At 36.1% G+C, this 25443-nt stretch overlaps 1 protein-coding gene across 2 annotated transcripts in view; it reads left to right on the top strand.

The window, feature by feature from the left end:
* Positions 1–3922: 3922 nt before the first annotated feature.
* Positions 3923–25443, top strand: part of LOC110029314 (TPR repeat-containing protein ZIP4) — a 53022-nt gene continuing 31501 nt past the window's right edge. Inside the window, exons 1-4 of one of the 2 annotated variants that reach the window (XM_020731551.1) lie at positions 3923–5310; positions 5402–5588; positions 5674–5706; positions 5815–6432. In XM_020731551.1, coding sequence (XP_020587210.1) covers positions 4004–5310; positions 5402–5588; positions 5674–5706; positions 5815–6432 — 2145 coding nt within the window. In that variant the 5' untranslated portion in view covers positions 3923–4003. Of the gene's footprint in view, positions 5311–5401; positions 5589–5673; positions 5707–5805; positions 6433–25443 lie in introns of both variants that reach the window. The other variant, XM_020731550.1, reaches the window with a different exon arrangement.

The following is a 25443-nucleotide window of genomic DNA, read 5'->3' as shown; positions in this document are numbered from 1 at the left end:
CCTATATGGGGACATTCTTATAGGAGTTTTATATGCAGTCCTATAAGCCCACAAAGCATAGTCAAGTTTGACTGACCAATCCATTTTTATTGGATTCATAGATTTTTCCATAATTCTTTTAATTTTCCGATTGGATAATTCAACAAAACCACTTGTCTGAGGATAATAAGCAGTAGCAATCCTATGATTTATATGTTATTTATTTAATAACTTCTCCATAATGACATTTCTGAAATGAATTCCCCCATCAGTAATGATAACTCTCGGCATCCCAAATCTACAAAATATGTTCATTTTCAAAATTTTGCAACACTTTGCGCATCACATCGAGGTAAAGCAACAGTTTATATCTATTTGGATACATAGTCTACTGCTAACATAATATATAAATTTCCAAAAGATGGTATAAATTGTCCCATGAATTGGTAACAAAATATATAAATTTCTGAAAGATGGTATAAATGGTCCCATTAAATCTAATCCCCAAACATCAAATATTTCAATTTCTAGCATATAATTGAGGAGCATTGACTACGACTTTATATATGCTTAAAAATATAAGTATTTACTACTGCTCCTAAAAGATTTAATTCCTCAGCAACTGCACCAAAACTTAATAACAGTTATAGATTCCATAAAGATGGATGTATAAAATGCAAGTATACGATCGCTCAAGTAATACAGGGCTCTAGTGGAGTCCCGTTTATCGATCCCACAAGGAAGCGAGGTAAAAGGTCCTTAATCAAATTTTAGTCTACTAAAATTAGTCCTTAGTTAGGAATGTCGATTAAAGTGATGTTTTATCTAGCAACTACTCCTAAATGCAAGTGTTAAATGTAAAGATAGTAACTATAACTAAATGCAAATATTAATTCTAAAGTAACCCTTTTTGAATGAATTGATTTGGAGAATTTTGAGATATTAAAAACTACTATTCTTATGTAATGAATTGGATAATGTAAATGAATGAAATGCATTAAATATTGTATGTGCCAAATAGATTCTTTACCCTTTGGTCCAGACATAAATAACATTAACTAATCCTACGCTTGTTTACTGAATCTGCAGCTAGGCTGGGAGGATACCGGCTCTCACTTCGGAGCTAAGAGAAGAGATTGAAATGAACTTCAAGTGTTTGGTGGAGAGGAATTGAGATAATCTTTTATTTTTCTTACTACATTTGGTTTTAATTTAGACTTCTTGTTTGTTTGCATAATTTTTACTTATAAACTTAAGTGTGGTTGTGTTTTCTCCATAAATTCTGAGCAGTTTTCTTTATCTTTTACCATAAAATGATAAATAATTAAGTATTGGATGGAAGTTATGTGAAGTATTAATCTTTAATGTTGGAATAAGTTGTGATATTTTTTAACCCTATACTTTATTTACTTTTTAATTTGACCAATTAAGATGTTAATATTTATTAGGAGGAAATGTAAGATCTGAGATGATATTGTCTCAGTCAACTAATGGTAAGAATCACATGACATTGTAAGGATGAGAATGCAATTCCTATGATTGAGTGCAAATAAATATGAAAATAAACTTTAAAGGGTGTAGAATTAGAAGACTTTAGAGTGACAGAATAAAGCCCTCAATTTGGTTTATAATTTTAGGTTTTGATACGAGATGTTAGTGATACGAGATGTTAGCTGAGATGTTAGCTCCCAGGTGGAGGGAAAAGAGAGAACTCTAGAGTGAGAGCTACTATATTCGGTGGAGGGAAAATAGAGAACTCTAGAGTGAGAGCTACTATATTCACTACCTAGCCCATCTTCAGGACAATTCAAACTTTAAACTAGCTAATGTTCTTTATAACTTCTCTAGTTACACAACTAAATTCCAATACTTGTAACTGATTCATGATAAGGAAAAAAAATTTACTTATGATGCCTTTATCTTACAAATATCTAGATAAACTTAGTTAGTTTTTTACGTTATTTTTAATTATAAAAAAATACCAAAAAGAATCAAACTTTCATTTCTATGGTAGCATCTATAGTTTAAGTAAGAAAATTTTAGAAAGTAGAATTTGTTATCTAATTTCTTTTGACTGATTTAAATGTTGTAATTCTCCTTGTGGGTTTGATATTTAAGGCATAATCAAAAAGTCCTATATTACTTGATAACAATATATATGCTTGCGTAGTATCTCATATTTAAATATAATAATTACATTCTTATTTGCTTCAAAGTCAAGTTTTTGCCTAGCGGTTGCTTAAGATTAAGTTTTTCGCGTCGTTGCGAAGTAAGAATCATAAGTAAGGAAACATTAAGAATATAATCGCATACTTAATAATATTATTTTATAAGATAGGGATCAGATCACCAACACAATATGTGATGGCTGTATGTGATTTCAACATGTGTTTTACTTTTGTTATGGTTGGTTGGGAAGACAATGTATATGATTGTAATATATTTGCTTTCCACAACAAATCAAAAGCACAATTTCCCTCACCCACCTCTAAGTTTGCTTAACTGTTAATCATATTTAGATATTTTTTAAGTTCATTATTAATTATTGTATTTGTGATGGAGAAATATTATTTAGTCGGCGCTAGATATCTCTTACAAAGGACGAATCTAATATCATTTTCGGATAACAAATATCACATTCCCCACTTTGAATAATCCAACAGTATTGCTTGAGGCAGGAAATAAATGTTTAACAAGAGACACTCGTCCTTACACGGTGTAATTGAATGAACATTTGGAGTGTGAAAGAAAAAATGATTCATACTGCGTGATATGTCGACATATCTATTTCCGAAGCAGGTGCAAATTATAGTGGCCATAATTGCTTCTACATCTATATTTAGCGGTATCATTCGGGCAATGACGTAGGCTTCAACATGGCGGATGAAGATTATTTACACGTCCTAACTGAAGCATTTGAATATCACATAGGACATCTATACCACAAGAAAAAGTAGAATCACATGAGGGTTGCACCCAGGATAACGAAGCTGCTCGAGAAATGGTTGAATTAAGAGAACATATTACATACGACATTGTTGGATGTTGAATGGAACAATTCATCATATTATTAATTCTGATGGTTGTTAAAAAGATTCATTGTTTACTGTATTTGTATTTTATATAGTTTTTGTTTATTTTCGTTCTTTGTGTATTTGATATTGAATGTTTGAGTTTCTTATGCTATTTGTAAGAGTTTATTTTCTTTTTTCATTTCTTTTGTTTTTATTTTGATGAGTTTTGGAGGTCTATGATGAGACGTTAGACCTTATGGGTTCTTCTGAATAACCTATTTGCTGATATTGATTGGTGTCACATGTGAAATTTTAATGAAAACAACCAAGTTTCTCACTTTTTTTTTCAGCAATACAGTTTTTGAGGTATTCTGGATGGTCTTTTTCGTGATATGCATATGTGACACACACGAGCTTGATATTATGTGGGATAAAGACAACCAAGAACCATTTTCTTATAATGTCTATTATCTTCTTGTAGTAAGATTCATTGGTTGATATACAAAGTTTTCTGAGACATCATAGATGCATACAACTATAATTAATCGTCTCTTTTAACAATTTTTGCTTGTACTATATCTAATTAGATGTCGTTTAAAATAATCAGAAAATATGAGTTTGAGGATTACTGTCACCTCCCGAGCATTCCGTTGTCAATTTGGATTTCAATGTTCCCTGCAAATTTCATGTCAGCCACAAATCTTATTTTAATAGTTTTTTTCTTAATTTGAGAAATAATAATAATTAATGCTAAATGAGGTGTATATCTCTTTTTTTAATATTATGCACTTGTTTTTTGATTCTAAAGTATTAATCTAAGCATTATTATTAAATAGAGATAAAATGATCATTTATTTAGAAAAATTGAAATAGACCTGATTTGAAAATATAAAAAATAAAGAAATAACAGCTTATGTGCTGTTGTCCGAGAAAACCTCTTGCTTATTAACCGAAAGCGACAATTCGGCTGGGCAGACACCCGTCCCTTCCTCGCAAACTATCCGCCATCGATGCGAATCTCCGAGCTCTCGCCTGAACTCTGTCGTCCGCCTGCAGACGGTGACTCCCAGTCCTCCCGCCTTCACGTATTTGACGAAATTGAATCTTCTGTGAATGAAGCCGAATCCCTCACCTTTGAAGACCTCACCTCGCTGGAGAACCTCGTTGTCCGCCTTCGCAAATCTCTCTCTAGCACGACCTCCACCCATCCCCTGTCCGATTTGGCCAAGCTTCACGCATGGAAACTCAGCTATCGCTTATGGAATGCTTGCGTCGACCTCGCCAATGCCTCCGACGGTCTCCGCACCGTCGACGCTGACTATCGCGACCGCACTTTTGTACTGCAGGCTGAGCTACGCCAGATTGCTGCCGAAATCCTCCTCCTAGCGAAAAATCCCAAGGGAATCCCTTCTCCCGATATCAAATCCGCTTCATTCTTCCACAAGGCTGGCCTTATATGGCACGATCTTGGCAGGTTCAACCGCGCTGTTACGAACTTTGAGCACGCCACTGACCTGATATCATCGTCTCGTGCCGACGGTGAGGATGAGAAGCGGCTGCTGCTCGACTTAAACCTTGCCAGGGCCCGTACAGCGTGGGAGGCGAACGATCGGAGCCTCTCGATCGCACTGCTCGGCCGCTCCAAGAACATCTTATTCGGCTCTCAGGCAGGTTTCCAAGCCTTAGCGGAGCAATACCTTCAGTTTGGGAAGCTTAGCCTCAAGAACTCTTCCGACGGTTTAGTCGACGCGTCCAAGCTACTAAGCGAATCGCTTGAACTGTGCGAGAAAGGTATAGCAATTTCGACAGGAGGAAGTTTAGAACTGGAGCGCTTGAAGGCGCGATGCCTCCGATTCATGGCGGCGGAGCGACTGCAGGCAGAAGACTACGAAGGAGTGCTGAATTGCGTGAGGGTTTCGAGAGGAATTGAAGGGAAGGAAGAACATCCGAGCATAAGATACATGGCGATGAAGGCTTGTATTGGGGCTGGAAGGCTGGCGGAGGCGGAAATGGAGTTGAGAGGATTGATAGCTAACAAAAGCGTGCCTGAAACTACCTGCATCTCTGCGGTCGAGACGTTTCTTACTGCTACTGGGGCTGCGGAGGCCAAGGAGATAATGATGATGCTCTTGGGGCGTTGCAGGAGCGGAGCCGCTGCGGCGCTGAGGGTCGTAAAAATGGTGGCAGAGAGTGGTAGCTGTGCTGTAAGGACGAGGGTAGCGGCGGAACTGGCATCGGACGATAGAGTAGTGGCGCTATTCATTGACAACTCGTCAGCGAAGGAGAGAAATGCGATGCATGCATTGCTCTGGAACTGGTTTGTTTTTTGCAACATCATACTTTCTTCATATTCACTAGTCCCATCCTCGATGCAAGTGTTTGAATCTTGGTCCCGTGATGCGAATCAGGGGAGCGGAGCGTTTCAGATCGAAGGAGTATGATATTAGCGCGGAATTGTTCGAGAAGTCGATGCTTTACGTGCCCCGTGATGAGAACAGAGCTCGGCGCTCAAATTGTTTTAGGGTTCTTAGCCTATGTCACCTCGCGCTCGTACAACTTGATCTTGCTCAGGAGTTCATCGACCAAGCTGAGAAGGTAAATACAAGCATACTTGTCTGAATACAGGAGCTGAAGCTGTTACTAACATATGAGTTTTTGGTCTTTCGGTTTTTGCTTGCAGCTTGAACCTAACTTAAAATGCTCCTTTCTGAAGGTAACCACTTGATTAGTTGTTATTTTCGTTTGTTACCTTGTTTCAAGAAGTACGGTATTGGTGTGATGATTAGTTTTCTCCTGTTTATTTTTATTCGAGCTTCAACAGTTTAAGATCCAATTGCAAAAGAGGGACGAGGCGGCGGCCATCAGTCAGATAGAGGCAATGGTTAGCTGCATTGACTTCAACCCTGAGTTTCTCACTCTCTGCACCCATGAAGCTATTGCCTGTCAGTCCTTCCCGGTGGCTGTGGCATCTCTTTCCATTCTTCTCAATCTCTACTCTTCGGGAAAACCGATGCCTATGAAGGAAGTTGCAGTGTTTCGTAACCTCATTACGCTTCTCCATCGGGACTTAGATGGTGAGCAAGAGATGTTGAAGCACACGAGGAGAGCTTGGGCAAGAGTTAATGAGCTTGGGACTGAGAATTTCTTTGGCACAGGAGCTGTTGGTGCTCGTGAGCTAAACTGGTTTGCAGGCAATACATGGAATATGGGGCTGAAGATGGTGAAGGATAAGAAGTATGAGATTTGTGCTGAGTTCTTTGAGCTGGCGGCAGAGTTCTACGATTCTTGCAGTGATAAGAGTGAAGGGAAACAGGCAATGGTTTGCAAGTCATTGATTCTATGCACAGGGGCAATGATACATGCCGAGGAAGAGAAGAAGATTTCAATGACTGATTCTGATGTCAAGAGGGCGATTGAAATACTCCAACGAGCTGAGAAGGTAATCTTGAGAAGCTTAAAACGGCCATTTTATTTTCTTGCATTGTTTTTAAATATAATAATGGGATATTCACATACATAACACACAATTCTTTCATGTTTACAAATCTAACACCTCAAGTTTGATATTTATATTTGCAACGCTTTGGTGTCATGAATCTATTCATGAAAAGTTGTCCTTCAGTTTTAAAAAGTTAATAGGAACGATATTTTTTATGTTATACAAAAAAAGTTGTATACATGAATCTTGAGGAAATCCAACGGGTCTCGCTTATAAGGACCAAAGGACAATATATTAGGACAACCAAAAGACCGAAATACCAAGCCTCGTTTCTTTCAGTCAAAACTCTAAGTTGATCGAACAAATGAATAGAATGCATCTAATCCGAGGAACAATTATTCATGAACAACTTCCTCAAGCGATTCCATAATTCTTCACAAAAAATAGGCAAAGGACACCTCGCAGAGCACCTTTTTGATCCTCTGAGAAGGGCCTTTCTCCAAGGAGAGAAGCTTGTCTCCTGCCCTTTAGGCTCTGTTTGGCGTAGCTGCAGCTGCGCTGTCCCAGGAAACTGTCCCAGGAAACTGCTGCGAGGAAGCAGCTGCGGGGAAGTTGGCTGTCTGTTTGGTGCAACTGTGTGAAATCAGCTCTCGGGCAGCTGTTTATGGAAAAAAAGATCATAATGCACCTATTTGGTAAAACTGTTTTATAGAAGAGTATAGCAATCATATTTTTGTAACTTCAGTAGGCCCCCAAAGTGTTAACAACTTCTGTATAAGAATAAGAACGCTTATGGAACAAAATTTTAGATTACGCAAACACCACAGTAAATTCACAAAAAACCTAGCGTCTAATATAAGGAACATCCAAAAGATTTCTAGTAATAAGTTTATTAAATGAGCTCTGTTTAGATTACACAAACACCACAGGCATCTAGATGAGCTCCAAAATGGAAGCTTTTAGTTTCAATACATATATTATAGAAGATTTCAGGGAAATACATGATCATTGTTTAGTACAAACTTCAATGATAACTGTTCAGAATTACATAAACACATTTCAAGTAACCGATAGCATAAGAAGAGAAAAAAAAAACTCTAAAACTATTAAAATGACAATTAGCAAGGTAATTATATTATTTTTAACATTTACACGGTGCAGCTCCCGTGACAGGCTTTCCTCAAGTGATGTTTTTCATTCTCGATCAACGTCATCTTGGGAATCAATCGAACCGTCTGCCCAACGGAAGAACTTGCACTGTTCGCCAATACTCCCTGGACAGGTATAGAATTTTCTCCAGTAGCTGTGTGTCTAACGTGACTTTAGCAGTGAGGGTTGGATGCCACAGTAACAGAGTGTTCGTCGCGATGCCCCGAAAATTCGTGAGCTCATCTTCTCCTGAATGTAACAAAAAATTTTCATTAATTCAAGGAAGCTACTCTGGTTCACGAACAATTAGGAATGAAAGAAAGCTCAAGCTCATGCATGTAAATGCCCCTAAAAACCAATACAAACTTATGTTTACTCAATTTACTCAATTACATATATACCACCTAGTTCCTATTTATAACAGGAGCTCCCCATTTATAACAGCAGCTCCCCTATTTATACCACCCAAAAAATAGGGGCATTTACATATATAACACCCAATTCCTATTTATAACAGCAGCTCCCCAATTCCTATTTATAACAACAGCTACCCAAAAAAAATAAGGGCATTTACATATAGTCCACCCCAACCAACGCAAAGAATAAAAACAATTTGTTATTAAAGCGAAGGTATGTATTTGACATTTGCAGAAAATAACACATTAAAGAAAATAACTATGTGCTGAAAGAATAACAGAATTGTAAAATCCAAGCAGACTATAAATTCATCAGCATTCAATCATTTAACAGTATAGATCAATTACATGGCTGGGAATTTTGACATGGCTTCCATGGATCAAACCACTAGAAGGGAATTAGTTTCTATCATTGTCTCAACATATTAGACACCTAAACCTAGATTTAGGACATTGTAATCTAAACAACTTCCAGCTAAATTCATATAATATAGGGCATTGTAATTTGTAAAATGATCTTTCATAACCATTTATAAAAGCTTTAATTCTTAATAAAGTTATTTATTACATCACCAGTGCACATAAAGTAACTTCTACTACCAAACACTCATAAGTTGCAATTGCTTTGTCTTTCTAACAAATTACAAATCAATCATATATTAATCAACGCATTAGTAATTTGTTCTCGAATGACCGTCATTTCAGTTGCACCTTTCCCTTAATACAAATGGTTGATTGTTCGCTGTCATCTTGTAACATAGAACTACCAATTTGGTTTTCGGATGGGTCTTCAACTATTTCCTGTTGATTTGCTTCAGCATTGAGGAAATCAACGTCATATCGAGACGGGTGTCGCCTAATATAATTGTGTATTGTCATCGTCGCTATCACAATCTGAACCTGTTCTGGAAATGGGTAAGCAGACATATCACGTAATATCACCCATTTCTTGTTCCAGACACCAAATGTCCTCTCAATGACGCCTCGTAAAGAGGAATGCCTTTTGTTGAACGCCTCATTTCTGTTTCGTGTAACATTGTTTCGTCTGTTTCGTGTAACATTACTTGCTCGTTCAAAATCAAATATATGATATCTGGTATCAGGATATGGTTTGAGATACCCTCGCTGCAACGTATAACCAACATCCACCAAATAATACTTTTCTGTAAGGTGTTGAACCTTCAGTTTCACATTTTAAAAAAAATACAATAAATATTTGGTGGCACAACATACCTTCAGGAGGATGGGGATAGCTATAATGCCGATTCCGTGTTGCACTCTTGAAAATTTTGCTGTCATGTGCACTGCCCTCCCAACCAGACAAGATAAATGTGAAACACATATTAAAGTCGTAAACTGCCATGATATTTTGTGTTGGGGTTCCACTACGTTCGATAAATGCAGCTTTCTCATCATTTGAAACACATGCATCAACATGTGTTCCATCTATCGCACGGATGCAATTCTAAACATGTAGCTTTAGTAATTCATTAATTATTAATGTCATGCCATTAATTAATGTCATGCTTTCATGTTAAATTTCATTAATATAAGATTAAATCAGTACCTTAAAGAATGACATGTAGCGTCAATCGTGGCGAATCTCTAGGAGTTCGTGAAAACGTTGGATTCGTTGGCTTTATGACTTGTTTGGCGAGGCTCACCAAAACACTCAAACCCACTGAGAAGTACCTGCTAATGGTCTTTGATGAGTGCTGGAAGCGTTCTATCGCACCACACATTGACTCGTTCTGTGATAATATATAAAGAGTAATCGCCAAGTCCTCACGGTCAATCATCCTCATAGACCCATGGAGGCCATGAGATCCAATGAGTTCTTCTAAAAGATCTGTAAAAACCTCTTGTGTCATGCGAAACATGTTGTGAAATCTTGTGGGATGCCCGACAAGCATTTCCGCAACCCATTTGTCTCCAAAATGTGATGATGTGTAACAGAGAGAACGGTCGATGTATGTGTTGTAGTACTCTACGAGCAAGTTGATAGTTGTGTTTCTTTTTCTACGACGTACTTGGTTTGGGTCCATAATGATGTATACTGGACACATTTAGACAAAGAAAACTAAATTATTAAGCTAATCATCATTATGAAAAGAAGTCTATTATTTAACCTGTGACAAGTAATAACACAAGCATTCAGTGTAGATCAGAGTTATGGACTTCTAAGGAACTTTTAGCAACAAATTAGATTTCCGCAGTTTTCATATAGTTATATGTAAAAAACAAATTAAACTGAAAAGTCTCAGTTAACAACAGTTCGAATAACCATGTCTTCTCATAAACTGTTCAAATAAGCACATAGCAAATACTAAAAAATTCCATTCAAATTTTTCTGCGCTCATAAAAATGTCGTAGATATGACACTCTTCGCTCTTTGGCAATTGCTGTGAAAAAATCTCTCTACACCGAATTTTGAAGCAGCTCAACAGTAAACTAGTAAAGCTCATCATCCGCTGCAATACTCGGATCCTGCTCTAAAATTGAGACAACCTCGTTAATTGATATTTTTTGCACTTTATGAGGGGCATCGTTGGAAGAATCCCATGATATCTGGTTTCTAATAGAAGGTTTCTAATAGAAGCAGCTCCACCCTTTTTTTTACTCTTGAACCTAGATCGCTTTGAGCGGTTCGTGGATTGAATCTTAGTTGGACTTGGACTTGGGAAATCAGGTGAATCATCTGATAAGCTGACAACAACATTGTCCCGTGTTTCACCAAATCCTACCTCGTTAGGAGCGCATGCATATTTTCCTGTGGCGACGACACCCCCGAACATCAGGTCTAACTTCTCCTCTAAATCGGGTTCAATTCCAAAAGTTTTATACTTTTTCGCTGCGGGCACCACCTGGAGAAAAAACCCAAATCAGTTCTAAATCTTGAAAGAGAAAGATATTATGGAAATTATCAAAAAATTAAAATTACCAACCGCGAGCCTTTCTGCCCACCTCTCTTCCGAGGCATCAATGGTTTGCTTTATCGGATCCCAACCCAAACCAGTTGAACCACGTTTTAAATCCTTCCAAATTTTCCAATCTTTTTTCAGTTGATCCCATTTGTTTTTCATTTGTAGCCTTTCGTACTCCCGTCCCGTGGAGTCTTTAAAATTTTTAATGATATTCTGCCAACCTTATTTATTGAAAAACGTTGTTGGTCTATTGCTCAATTCTATTTCTTTTATACAAAGGTTGCAAAACAACATTTTGCTTCTTTTTCCCAGAGTGCTAGTGAACCATGTTCTTTAGCCTTACCAGCCATGTTTAAACTACGATAAAACAAATAAATGAAACACAACAATGACATAATTTAGAAGTTATAACATGAGAATCATTCATGGGCGTTGCATCATATTCAATAAAAACAAACAATTTAAGGAAGCATAAAAATGAAAAAACGGACACAAAATTTAACGTGATTCGGTCAACATGACCTACATCCACGGCAAAGGAGGCCAACAACTTTATTATAGCACCAAAGAGGAAGATACAAAGCTTTGATTCATACATTACTCCCTACTCGAAACATAAAAAAAACCAGCAACATATATAGAAAACCAAGTGCTGCTATGATGGATCCCATCCCAGGAATCTGGCATAATAGAAGCAAAATACATTACTCCCACAATGACTCATACATTAATCTCTCCCAGATGCATAATACATTACTTCCTTCCACACAACCCTTCGAAGTCTGCATACAGTAATCGGGCATAATAGAAAATCGACAGCATATCCAATAAAGAGGCAACCCGAAGCAAAAAAAAAAAAAAAAATTGCTGCGACGACCAATGCCAGCTTGCCAAGTACTGGAGCAATGCAAAACAAGTTAGGTATAAAGGGTTAGAACTTTCCTCAACGGTTTTACAGGGGCAACATTGAGAGGCCACTCGAAGCCCCTTACCCCAAATGTGCTCCCCATATCAAATTTTCATAAGAGAATTGCTACCCATATTTAAATTTAGAGATGAAAATTTTAAGAGGTATTTTTCGGAGTAAAGAATCCTTTTTCTCCTGGTGAATAGATATTCAAGTAATAGCAACAGAAGAAGACCCCAGAACCTCCCCTAATGACAGTTCAATATTCCACCAATCCATACACATCACTCGATTCTTATGTGATGTTAAGGATTAAATGATATGCTCGTAAGTATAAAACTTTAGGTGTGAGAGATATAAATACGTAAGAATTGTGTGCAATGTATGTAAATGCACCAATGCAAAGTAAACTGTGCATATATAAATTTAGTTTATCACAACATAACACCTAAAGTGTGCAAACTAAACTTTGCATATATAAATTAATTAATAGGACTGCTAAAATGGAAATCTTCCATCAATAGTTAACCAATTTGAATTGTAACATTAAAAAAACAGTGGAGTTCATTACAAAACTCCAAAATTGCAAGGCAACTTTTGAGATGTTACCCTTGCATAAGTTGACAATGCTCAAATAGTTGACCCAACAATTTCAAGTAATTCTACAAGTATAGTTATGTTAAAGGCAAACTCCTTGAGCATGTTGGTCCAGCATAAAAATAACTTCAAAATTTGTTATACAAAAAACAACTCCAAAAGTTAGCAAGAAAAATGAAACGAAAAAGAAAATCAGTGATGCAATCTTATCATGCTTTTGAAAGTTCAAATTGCAAAGACGCCAATATGGCAACTTTTTCATCAAAAAGAGAAAAAAATATAAATATTGTTGACTTCAATATGGATCCACTTGCCCCAAAATGAGAATTGAATTCAGTTACATATGATCTTGGTCCCTTGATCCTCTCCAGCTAATTAAACAGAGATTGGGAGGGATTTCAATAGGCCCAAATCATATGGATGTTATATGAATAAAATTGGAGCATTGCGATTTTACTTGTTCTTTGACCAAAACCTTCAAAAAGATGCATGCACGCCTATCTAGAAATACATGTATGAATATTTCACTCCCCACAGCCACATATTATAGCCTAAAAAATCATCGCAATACTAATGTGCCAGAGTCATGACATCACGAATACCATAATACCAATCCAGAGCCAACGAATACCATAAGATCATCGCAATACCAATGTGTCAGGAACTCTTCAAAGCATTAAACATAAAACACTAATGTGTCGGATCAAAGCATTCAACAGGAAATATCAGAGAGGTGAAAAACCAAGAGCTGGAACAATATTAACAAGCAACCAAAAGGATCACTTAGCTACTCTACGTGAAACTCCAGATCCACCACAAAAGAAGAGGAAAGAATGAAAATGACAGAAACGGAAAAGAGATAAGGAGGAGAAGCCATCAGAGCCGCAAAAACAATTGAAGAGAATGGTTCGTCATACCTGAGATCGGTCGTTCGAGGTTAGCTAGGAAAGAGGAGGGCGCGGGGGATTCGCGAGAGAGGCAGCGAGGAAGCAGCTAGGGTAGAGGAGAAAGAATGCGGGGTGAAGGGTAAAATCATTGGGGCGAAAGCTGGGCCGCGGGGTTAATCCTGCGGTCCGCTTTCTCTGAGCTTCGTCGAAGTTGTGCCGCGAATCTACGAACCAAACAACGAACTTTACCAAATAGTCGCGGTAAATGACCACGCCGCGGACACCCCGCCCTCCCAAACAGAACCTTAGATTATAGTGATGGACCATCTGCCTGACGACTCAAGTTCATCTTAACAAAAGGAGAGCCTCTGCTCAGGATTCCATTAAGAGGGTTGGCCGATGACCTTTCAGCTGACTAAATATATGCCGATCGACCAAATGTTTTCAACCGACCAAATGACCTTAATAATAGGTCATTAATTGCCCCTCTTAAAGCAGTTATGATTATAAAATTATGCTAATGTTAGCTTTGAATATGAAAGGGTCTGGGAGTTGATTATTAAAATAAAAAAAAATGTAATAATGACTTGTAATGTCCTTATTAAAACAGAGATAAACATGTAATTTTACTAGATACTCCTGAAATCTATAAATAGGGGGTCATTCTACAACAAAAAGACTATTAAATTTACTCCATCAAAGCTCGTGTACTGTGCACTCTTTCTCAATCTCTATTTCTCTCTCTTTCTCTCATCAGTCCAACGCTCTTTATCTTGGCTGTGATTCACATGACGTATTTTGATTCAACTTCCTAAAAGTTTCGGTTAGTGTAGAATGATGCCACTATCAAGAAGTGGAGCACACCATGGAGAAAGAACTCATCTGGGAGATACCACGAACATGGAGTTCATAATGGAATTTGTGCAGCAAAAAAATTAGGAACTTTGAGATCAAGTGACAGTCAGATTGCGGAATTGACCTGTGGGCTACTCGAGGGAAGAACACAAACTCCGTAAGAACCGAACCCTCGAGGAGAACCCGAACTCTAAGACAGCCAAGCTGCATTGGGGATAGAAAGGGTAGAAGACTTCTAGTATCAAGATAGTGCTGGGTCTACACCGTTGCTCAGACCATTATTTGGGCAAACGAAGGCCTACCTTCAGCCAGAGAATGCGCTTTACCGGCAGATCTTAGATGCTGAGCCACCGGAGAAATTCAAACCTTCATTTTTGGAATCATTCAAGGGTCAGAGTGATCCGATTGATCATATCACTTCCTTTGATTAGATAATCTGCTTTCTCAAAATATCTGACACACTTAAGTGTCAGTTATCTTACACTATGCTGGGGGACTCAGACATTAGGTGGTTCAATAGCCTTTCAATACGATTAATCACATCCTTTGATGAATTGAAGATGTTCACAGCATAGTTTCCCAGCGGCCAGAAGTCTCGTAAGAACTCACAGGCAATGTGACACGTCAATCAAGGGACGAACAAGAACCATCATTTTTATGTATCTCGGTTCCAGAAAGAAATGCTGGAAGTGGGCAATTGGAGCCCGCTATAGCACAGGTCACCTTGTCCCAAGGACTGAGGAGCGAACCTTTGAAGTTTTCTTTGGGTGTGCAACAACTGAAGAGCCTGATTTAACTCTCAGAGTTAGCAAATCAACACATTACGGTGGAGGAGTATTTCCACCTGTCTTATTAGAAAGTCGAGCAATTTTACTGTTGCTCTTAGGAGAGAACCTTGCAAGATGATGCGTGTAGACCAATGATAGAGGGTCGATAGAAACTTCTGAAGAGGACGAGTCCGGTCAAAAAACGATCATCAGACGATGGAGAGGTACCAAAAGCCACCCAGTTGAGGGATTCGATGACAGAGTACTTCAAAAAGACTTCATCGATGAGAACTAGAGCTTTTCTCTGGAATACAAATAAGTTCTGCAAATGCTACAAGGACCACGATCATGATACGGAGGAATGTAGATACTTCCAAAACCTGGGTGAAGAGTTGATACGGGCCAAAAAACACAGAGTTTGTGGCTCCAGTGGCGCTAACCCAAAGGCAGGGAAAAAACTCTAATGAATCAGACTCTGATGAGCCTGTTCGAGCCAACTCTATCTACATCATGGGGGTAGTGCCAGTCATCCTGGAAGGAGATTTGGTCAGATGATTCGATCATAAGAGTTTTCGAATGGGTGAACTCTTCATGGCTACATTCACTTCGAAGATTAAGCCTCTCCATATTATTTTTATGGACGCGTTTTTGTCCCTGAAGGGGAATCCCTATAATGATGTCGTTGTGGTCAGCCAATGATTAATATCAGAGATGTAGTATTTTGATTAACACTGAAAGTTTAAGGAAAATCCAGTCTAAGTCTTCTTTTGACAAAATGCATCTATCAGTCGACCGATTAGTGGCACTGACTGACCCCATCTATGACTTTTTTGGTGAACGAGAGGAAGCCCTGATAATGATCTAGCTATCTGTCACCTGGGGAGAAGTGGACAACTAGTTTACCAACATGGACGATTTCGTAGTGGTTGTTGCACCACCCACTTATAATGTTATCTTCGGTCCCCCACTACTCAATGACTTCTGAGTCATAGTCTTCACATACCACGTCACAGTAAAATTTCGATGCAACGGGGAGATAGTTAACATTCAAGGAAATTTGGAACATTCGTTGACAAGCTACCTTCGAGCAGTCGACAACATGGAACAATTATCGTTCGATATTCAAAACCAGCATGAGGGGTTCTCGAGACCGAAAAAACCACTGTAGATTTTTCTGCTGTCGACAGAGAGCCATATGAAAATTTTCTAGTTAGTGAACGATATAAAGATTTGTTGATCGAAACTTCTTGAGAGCATCATAATGATTTTGCTTGGTTGGCCGCTGAAATGTTCGGCATTCACGTAGCATGCCACCGCCAGAATGTTAATCCATTCACTCGGTCAGTGAAGCGAAAGATGAGAAGATCGGCCATAACATTAGTTGGGCGCAAAGTGGTGTAGAAGCTTAATGAGGCAGACTACTTTTGGAAGGTGTTGTACTTAACATGGGTCTCCAATGTGGTCTTGGCCCCAGAAGACGAACGTCAAATGGAAAATGTGCACGGACTTTAAGAATCTGAACTTTACCCGTCCGAAGGTTAGCTATCCCCTGCCGAGAATTGACACTCTAGTAGATTTGGCGGTCGACCATTCGGCAATGATCTTTCTGGATGGTTTCTGGCGAATATTAGATCAAAATGCATACAACCGACACGGAGAGGATGACATTTATTACAAATGAAGTCTTGTGTTGCTATAATGTAATGCATTTTTGACTAAAAAATATTGGGGCTGCTTATTATGGTTTAATTATATAATTTTTCATATGAAAAGGAAAAAAAATATTGAAGTCTATGCGGATAATGTTCTAGTTAAGAGTAGGTCGGCTAAACAACATAAAAGAAATATTTTAAACACTCATAAAATATAATTTTAAACTCAATCCAATAAAGTGTACATTCGAAGCTTCGATTGACAAATTTTTTGGATACCTCTCGACTCCCAAAGATATAATGACAAATCCCGCGAAAGTATAAGAACTATTGAATATACCTTCTCCTCAGAATGCTAAAGGTGCAAAAGCTGATTGTCTGGATAGCAACACTCAGCTGGTTCATTTCAAAGTCAAGCGATAAATGAGCAGCATTCTTCAAAATGCTAAGCCAAGAATTTTGAATTGTCGGTTGAATGTGAACAAGCATTCAAGAGCCTAAATCAATCACTTGCCTAACCATCACTACAACAAAGTTCAATTCCAAAGAACTCTCTGTATTTGGGAGTTGGGCTTGAAGCCATCAGTTTGAGCTTGCTCTCGAGAGGAGCTTGAAAAGCAGTTCTCAATCTACTATACCAGTTTGATTTCTTAGAGGCACTGAGGTCAGATATCCTATCAAGAAAAAACTAACGTTTGCTCTAATTATCTCTGCTTGCAGGCTCCGACCATATTTTCAGATGCATTCAATCGAGGGCATCATTAACCGTCCACTCAAATCCATGCCCACTATAATAGAATATTTCGGTCGACTTCTGAAGTGGGCCGTGGAGCAAAGTGAATATGATATTTCCTACATTCCACAAACGACAATTAAAGCTCGAGCTATAGCGGAATTTTTAGTAGATTTTTTTAAAAATGGTGAATCGAGTGAAGTAACTAACATTGGTGACCTAACCTGACCTTGCACATCGATGGAGCCTTGAGTTAGGCGAGAGCTGGAATCAGATTGATGCTGAGCAGTCTGATCGGCCAACATCTCTACCATTCAGTCGTCCTCGAGTTTGAAGTCATCAAAGACCAAGCGAAATATGAAGCATCAATAGCGGTCTAAGTCTAGTATATGAAATGAGCATTTGACATTTATTGGTGTCATTAGATTTGATATTGTGGCGAATTAAGTCAACATTAAATTTGAAGCAACATATAAAAGTATGGTAAAGTGCTTGAACAAGACCAAAGCGAAGATATGAAAGTTTGCGGACTTTAGAATTGAACACGTCAGACAGGAAGAAAATCAAGTGGTAGACCTTCTATCTAAATGCATTTGCTATGGAGAAGGGACACCCCAGAAGGTTCTCTGGCCGGCCGTTGAGGAACCAGAGTTCATGGAGGCAAAAGCAGAGAACACAAAGTGTTGGATTGATCCCTACATCCAATATCTAGAAACCAGAAAGATTTGTGAAGAAATCACTGATCGAAGGAGATTCAAGGTTAAAGTTGCATAATACCTCATGATCGAAGGTAACTTATTTTAAGATCAACCACTTATCTATTCCTGAGATGCGTATAGGAAAATGTGGCGGAAGAAATTCTTTGGAAAGTATATGCTGGCGAATGTATGAGTCATTTTGGATGAAAAACTTTGACACATCGGGTTCAACGACAATTTTACATATGACCGACCCTAATGAAAGATGTAGAGTTTTGTAAGAGATGTGAGCAATGTGATACACCAAAATAATATATTATTTTAAGTACCTATTTTATGCTTATTTTTTGTGATAATGCACTTTAAAGAAGAGTATTTTTGTGTTTTTGTTGCAGGTATATTTTTACGCATTTGGAGCAAAAATGACAAAAAGGACAACAATTGGAGCAACAAGAGCCAATTTTGGATTCTGGCGCATCATGATGCGCCAGCCAAAATCCAAAGAGTTGGCGGGCGACTTTTTCAAATTAAGGCGGTTCAAGACGAACTTTGCGCGAATTTTCAAAAGGACACTTGTTCTACACATCCCTTTGAGTGATTTAATGCATCTAGACACTTTAGAATGTTCTTTTATGAAGGGACATGCCTCTTAGATCAAATGACACATCTTTTGAATTCTTTTCCAAAGGAGACAACCTAGAATAAAAAAAAGAAGACTTGAAGAACTTCTAAAAAGGGGGATGAAAAGAGGTTTTGGTGGGTGGCGTGAGAGTTAGAGAGAGAGAGAAGAAGAGATTTTATTCTAGGTTTGTAAGAGGAGAGGGAATGTGAGAGATTTATTCTTCATTACATTTCTAAGAGAGAGTTGAGAGTGTTTGTAAAGATAGAAAAGCTTGGAAGAAACTTTTAAGGATTTGGTTGGGAATGATTGTGAGATAAGTTGTATTTTTATTTCTTTTGTTTTTTAAACTCGTTTTTATATATGAAATTCGTGTTTTATCGTATCATTCTCATAAATTCTGAGTAGTCTTTTTTATTCTTTTCCTTTGAATATATTGTTTTGTGAAGAATAGATTTTGTTTTCTACGGTTATAAATGATAAGAATTTGTGATGATTTAAATTCCGATCTTCATTTTCTTTTCGATCTGGCCAATTGAAATATTAAAACCTATGGAGAGACATATGTTGTTAAACGAGATATGATTTCTACAACATAGAAAGAATCACATTTGATTTCATGGGAAAGTATTTCATGGGAGGAGTTGGGTGCAAATAAATAAGGAAATATACTTTGTTAGATGCAGAATTAGAAAATTTAAGTTGACAAATTAAAATCCCCAATTTGGTCTAGTTAATTGAAAGCTGATGCGAGATTGTTAGCCCTCAAGGGGGCTTCTGGAGTGCCAGCCGGTATCCTCCCATCCTAACCACAGAATTAGGGACCAAACTCTGGATTAGTCAATGTTTTTTATAGCATTCGGAAGAGGGTAAATAATATGATTGCTCCTATTTGACACAAAACAACTTTTATACATATTTTCAAATGATATTAATTTCTTCACAAATCATATACTCATTGTAAAAGGGAAATATGTTTTCTTAAATTTGAACTTCCCGTTACAATAAAAACTTTGTTTAATTTTTGCAATTTTATTTCTGAAAGTTTAGTATTTAGTTTAGTTTAATTTCTGTAATCTTACATCTGCATTTTAATTAGCATTCAACTGAGGAGTCAATTTTCAAATTTTGCACTTTACTTTCATTTTTTGTTTTTATTATAAAATAATTTCCAAAATTTACTTTAGGAATTTCAAAGTTCCCTGTGGGATTGATATCTAGTACTCCATTAGCCTTTTATTAATTGCACGATACATATACTTGCATTGATATTTAGGAGAGATTTGACAGTTTAAAAAAATAATTTTAAAGGATAAATTATATTAACGTAAGTATAAAAATTCTTATCAAAATATTTCTCATCTTTAAAAACTGCTAAGCTTAGAAATAACATCACATCTTTTTGTCAGTTTGAAGGAAAATCAATTTATGAAGCTTGGGAAAGACTTAAAGGTTTCTTTAGAAAGTGCCACATCATGCTTTGCCAGATTGTTTAATAATTCAAACTTTTTATAATGGGTTGGTTGGATCTCTTAGTTCGATAATTGAGGCTGCTGCTGGTGGATCATTAATGTCAAAACCATTCAATGAAGCATATTAATTAAAGAGATGACTATTAATAATTTTCAATGGTCCTCTGAAAGTGTAAATCTAAAAAGAGTAGCTAGTATACATGATTCAGATGCAATATCTATTTTAGCTGCCCAAATAGCTGTTATATCAAAGAAGATAGATCAATATGGAATGAATTATTCTCAGACAATACCTGTGCTTAAGAAGAACTCATTGGGACAAATGATAGAATCTTAATCTTCTTATGAGACTTTAAATGCAAAAAACAATCGTTCTAATAATTCTTATGCCAATTATTATAATATTGGTTAGAAGAATCATCCAAACTTTTGTTGGAGTAACAGTAATTCTAATGCTGCAAATCTACAATGGGGAAACAACACTGCGAACCCATTGGGAAACTCCAACAATCAAGGGAACCAAACTTATAAGCCTTATTACCCCCCAGGTTTTAATAATTTGCAGAGTAAGGAGAAAAAATTATCAATGGAAGAATTGATATTGCAAATGGTTAGTCAATTACAAAGTCAAAGAGCTGCTATCAGAAACATGAAAAATCAATTAGGATGTATTGCTACTGCACTTAGCAATAAACCTCCAGTATACATCCAGGAGCATTGCATGGTAATGTTGAAGTAAATCCTAAAGATCAGAAATAAGAGCAAATTAAGACTGTTCTACTGAGAAGTGGAAAAGAATTAGAAAACAGAGTTAAAAAAGAAGTGAAAGTTGAAGTTGAAAAAGATGAGGTGGGAAATGAAAAATCTAGTGAAAATTTTCAGTTTGAGGCAAAAAATTCTATTAAGCCAATGAAAATTACTGTAGAAAGACCACCACCTCCTTTTTCTCAAAGATTGAAGCAGAAACATAGAGATAATCAATTTACGAAATTTTTGAAAATTTTGAGGAAATTAACGATAAACATTCCATTTGTTGAAGCTTTGGAACAAATGCTAGGCTATGTGAAGTTCATAAAGATTATACATAATAAGAAAAGGAAGTTTGTAGATAATGAGACTGTTGCACTCAGCGAAGAGTATAACACTATAATTCAGAAAAATCTTCCTGAAAGACAAAGATCTTGAAAGTTTTACAATTCATTTGTGCTATTGACGAATGACTTTATGGAAAAGCTTTATGTGATTTAGGAGTCAATATTAATCTTATACTATTATCAATTTTTTTTTAGAAGGCCTTAGGAGATATTTCACCTATAACTGTAACTCTGCAGTTAACTGATCGTTCGATTACCTATCCTAAAGGAGTTATAGAAAATGTCTTGGTAAAAATTGATCCTTCGTGTGGACATTATTGTATTAGATATGGAGGAAGATAAAGAAATTCCTATTATTTTAGGAAGACCGTTTCTAGCCACTGGAAGAACGTTGATAGATGTGTATGTGCAGAAACGAGACTAACTATGAGAGTTAGTGATCAATATGTTAGATTTAATATTGCAAAATCATTGAGATGCCCTGCAAAAGAGCAAGAGATTGAATGCTTCAGAATGGATATTAATGAATATTTAAGCCATGAATATTTCAAGAAAACTTTTGAATGAGAATTTAAGAAGGAATATATGGAACAAGATGAGAATAAAATTTAAGATGAATCTATGGAAGTAAGTAAAGAGGATATGAATTATATTCAGGAAAGATCTGAAATGTTGGATCCTACAGAAAGTAACAAGAATTTGATTTCATCTATTGAGAAATCCCCTGAACTAGAATTGAAAATGTTTCCTACACATTTGAAGTATGCATTTTTAGGAGAGATAGAGATTTATCTACATTAAAGGAAATTTATCTACATTAACTTTTATAGTATCCTCAAAATTAACTGATATGCAAAAACAACAGTTGTTGGAAATTTTGAAAAGATATAAGAAAACTTCTGGATGGACATTAACGGATATTAAAGGAATTAGTCATTCAATTTATATGGATAGAATCTTATTAGAAGATCAACATTAATCAAGAGTTGGCCCTCAAAGGAGATTAAATCTTATGATGAAAGAAGTAGTAAAGAATGAAATTTGAAGTAGTAAAGAATAAGAAGTAGTAAAGAATGAAATTTTGAAATGGTTAGATGCTGGAATAATATATCATATTTCAGAAAGTACTTGAGTTAGTCAAATTCACTGTGTTACAAAGAAAGGAGGTGTGATTGTAGTAACAAATAAGTATAATGAACTAATTTCGACAAGACAATTTACTGGTTGGCGAATCTGCAATTAGATTATAGAAAATTAAATTCTGCAACCAGAAAAGATCATTTTCTTTTTACTTTTTTGGATCAGATGTTGGATAGATTAGCTGGGCATAAATATTTTTATTTTCTAGATGGATATAGCGGTTATCATCAAATACCTATTGCTCTAGAAGATCAAGAGAAAAGAAAATTTACTAGTCCTTATGAAACTTTTGTTTTTCTGCTAGTGTCTTTTGAATTATGTAATGCACCTACTACATTTCAAACATGTATGATGTCAATTTTTTAGTAATTTGATTAAAAAAAGGATTGAAGTTTTTATGAACGATTTTTCTGTATTTGGAACTTCATTCGAAATACGTCTCAATCATTTAGAGAAAATTCTAGAACATTGTGAAAAAAATAATCTCGTATTGAACTAGAAAAAAATATCAATTTATGGTTGCACGAGGAATTGTGCTTAGACAAAAAATTTCAGAAAATGGCATGGAAGTAGATCCTGCAAAAATATAAATTATATCAAAAAAATACAGATTATATCAAATCTATACAGATTATATCAAATCTACCTCCACCTACCATAGTAAGAGAAGTTAGGAGATTTTTGGGACATGCTGAATTTTACAGGAGATATATTAAAGATTTTTTAAAATATACTAAACCTTTATGCCAACTTCTGGAGAAAGATACAAAATTTGACTTCAATCAAGATTGCCTTAAAGCGTTTGAAACTTTGAAGGAAAAAGTGATCACTGCTCCTATAATTCTTTTACTGTGAATTAATGCGTGATGCTAGTGATTAAGCAATTGGAGCTGTTTTAGGGCTGAGATATGATAATATTTTTAAAGTTATATACTATGCTAGTAAGACACTTAATGATGCTCAGATTAACTACACCACCACTGAAAGAGAGTTATTAGCTATTGTGTATGTTTTTTGATAATTTTAGATCATATCTGATTGTAGCTAAATGTATACTGCATACTGACCATTCGACTGTTAAATATTTGATGCAAAAGAAGGATGCTAAACTATGATTAATTAGATGAGTACTTCTGATGCAAGAATTTGATTTTGCAGTAGTCGATAGGAAAGAGATTGATAATTAAATTGTTGATCATCTTTCGAGGCTAAAATAAGAAGAAAACTTGATATGAAAAAATAGATTAATGAAACTTTTCCTGATGAACGACTTTATGCTGTAAAAGGATGAGAAATACCTTGGTATGCTGATATTATAAATTATATTATTGGTAGTATTTTACCATATGAATTAACAAAACAACAGGAAAAGAAATTCATTCATGATGCAAAATCATATTTTTGGGATGATCCATATTTATATAAGCAATGTAAAGATTTAATGATGAGACGATATGTGTCTTATAAAGAAATTCAAGATATTATTCGATCGGTGTTAGAGAGTAGGTAATATTTTAAAAAGAAATGAAATGCTTCTAAATTTAAATTCAGAAATTGAAATTTTTTATGCATGAGAATTAGATTTTATGGAACCATTTATACCCTCATTCAGAAATATATACATATTGATTGCAGTAGATTACGTTTCAGAACGGATTGAAGTAATCGCTTTACCTCGATGTGATGCTCGTAGTGTTTCAAAATTTTTTATTAAAAATATTTTTGCAAGATATGTATTGCCGAGAATAATCATTACCGTTGAAGGATCTCATTTTAAAAATGCAACAATTACAAGATAGGTTGAAAAATATAATATAGTGCATAAAGTTGCAACTGCTTGTCACCCCCAGACGAGTGATTTAACAGAAATATCTAATCGTGAAATTAAGAGAATTATGGAAAAAAGTGTTAATCTTAGTAAATTAGATTGGTCTACTAGATTCAATACTGTATTACGGGCATATAGGACAACCTATAAGTCACATATAGGAATGTCCCCTAATAGATTAATTTTTGAGAAGACTTGTCACTTGCCAGTTGAATTGGAACAGAGTTGGAACATGAATTGGAACATAAAGCTTATTGGGCTATAAAAGAATTCAATTTTAATTTGAAAGAAGCTGGTGAAAAAAGATTATTGTAAATGAATGAACTTGAGGAAATGAGAAATGAATCTTACGATAATACGAGAATTTATAAGAAAAAGATAAAAAAATGGCATGATTGAAAAATAATAAAAAGAGAATTTGAACCTTGACAGGAAGTTTTATTATATAATAAAAGATTGAAATTATTTTCTGAAAATGGAAATTTAGGTGGAACGGGTCATTCATAGTTATAAAAGCCTATCCCTATGGGACAGATAATATTGAGGACCCCAAGACTGGAAGAATATTTAAAGTGAATGAACATATCCCTATGGGACAGATAATATTGAGGACCCCAAGATTGGAAGAATATTTAAAGTGAATGAACACAGATTGAAATCATATTTTGACGGTTAAAGACCAGCTTTTAAAGAGACAGTAATGTTGGATCACCCAGAATAAGACTGGGAATGTCGGACTGACGACATTAAACCAAACGCTTTGTGGGAGACAACTCATTTGTATCGTTGTTTGAGATATTTCATATATATTTATGTTTGTCTTTATGTAGTTCGTGTATTTAATAAAATATTTAGAAACATCTTTATTTGCTTTATTTTATGAAAAAAATGAAAATTTATTAGATCGAAATCGAAACGACAAAAAATCTTGAATTGGCGCATGATGCGCGACTTTCCAGAGAGCTGACGCATGATGCACCGCTAGTCCGAAAATGTTTAAAACGTGTCAAATGGTGGTTTTTGACGGTTTTTTACGATTTCTTCTCCATATAACTCCTAAAAACCGAATCCAAACCATATTTTAGGGGGGAAAACGAGGGAATAGTCACTATTTTTCAATTCCTATAGCTTCCCACTCTAGAAACTCCACTAGATTTAGAATTTTTAACCGGAAAAAATTCGTCAGTTTCGATGCACAGAAATTACATGATCGAGTTCTTGCGAAGAAGAGGCTTATCAAAGAAATCGAAGATTCAACACACCGAATAATCGA

The sequence above is a fragment of the Phalaenopsis equestris genome, unplaced genomic scaffold, assembly GCF_001263595.1.
Source record: "Phalaenopsis equestris unplaced genomic scaffold, ASM126359v1 Scaffold000560, whole genome shotgun sequence".
Taxonomy (NCBI): Eukaryota; Viridiplantae; Streptophyta; class Magnoliopsida; order Asparagales; family Orchidaceae; genus Phalaenopsis; species Phalaenopsis equestris.
This window is presented reverse-complemented; position numbering and strand designations above follow the sequence as displayed.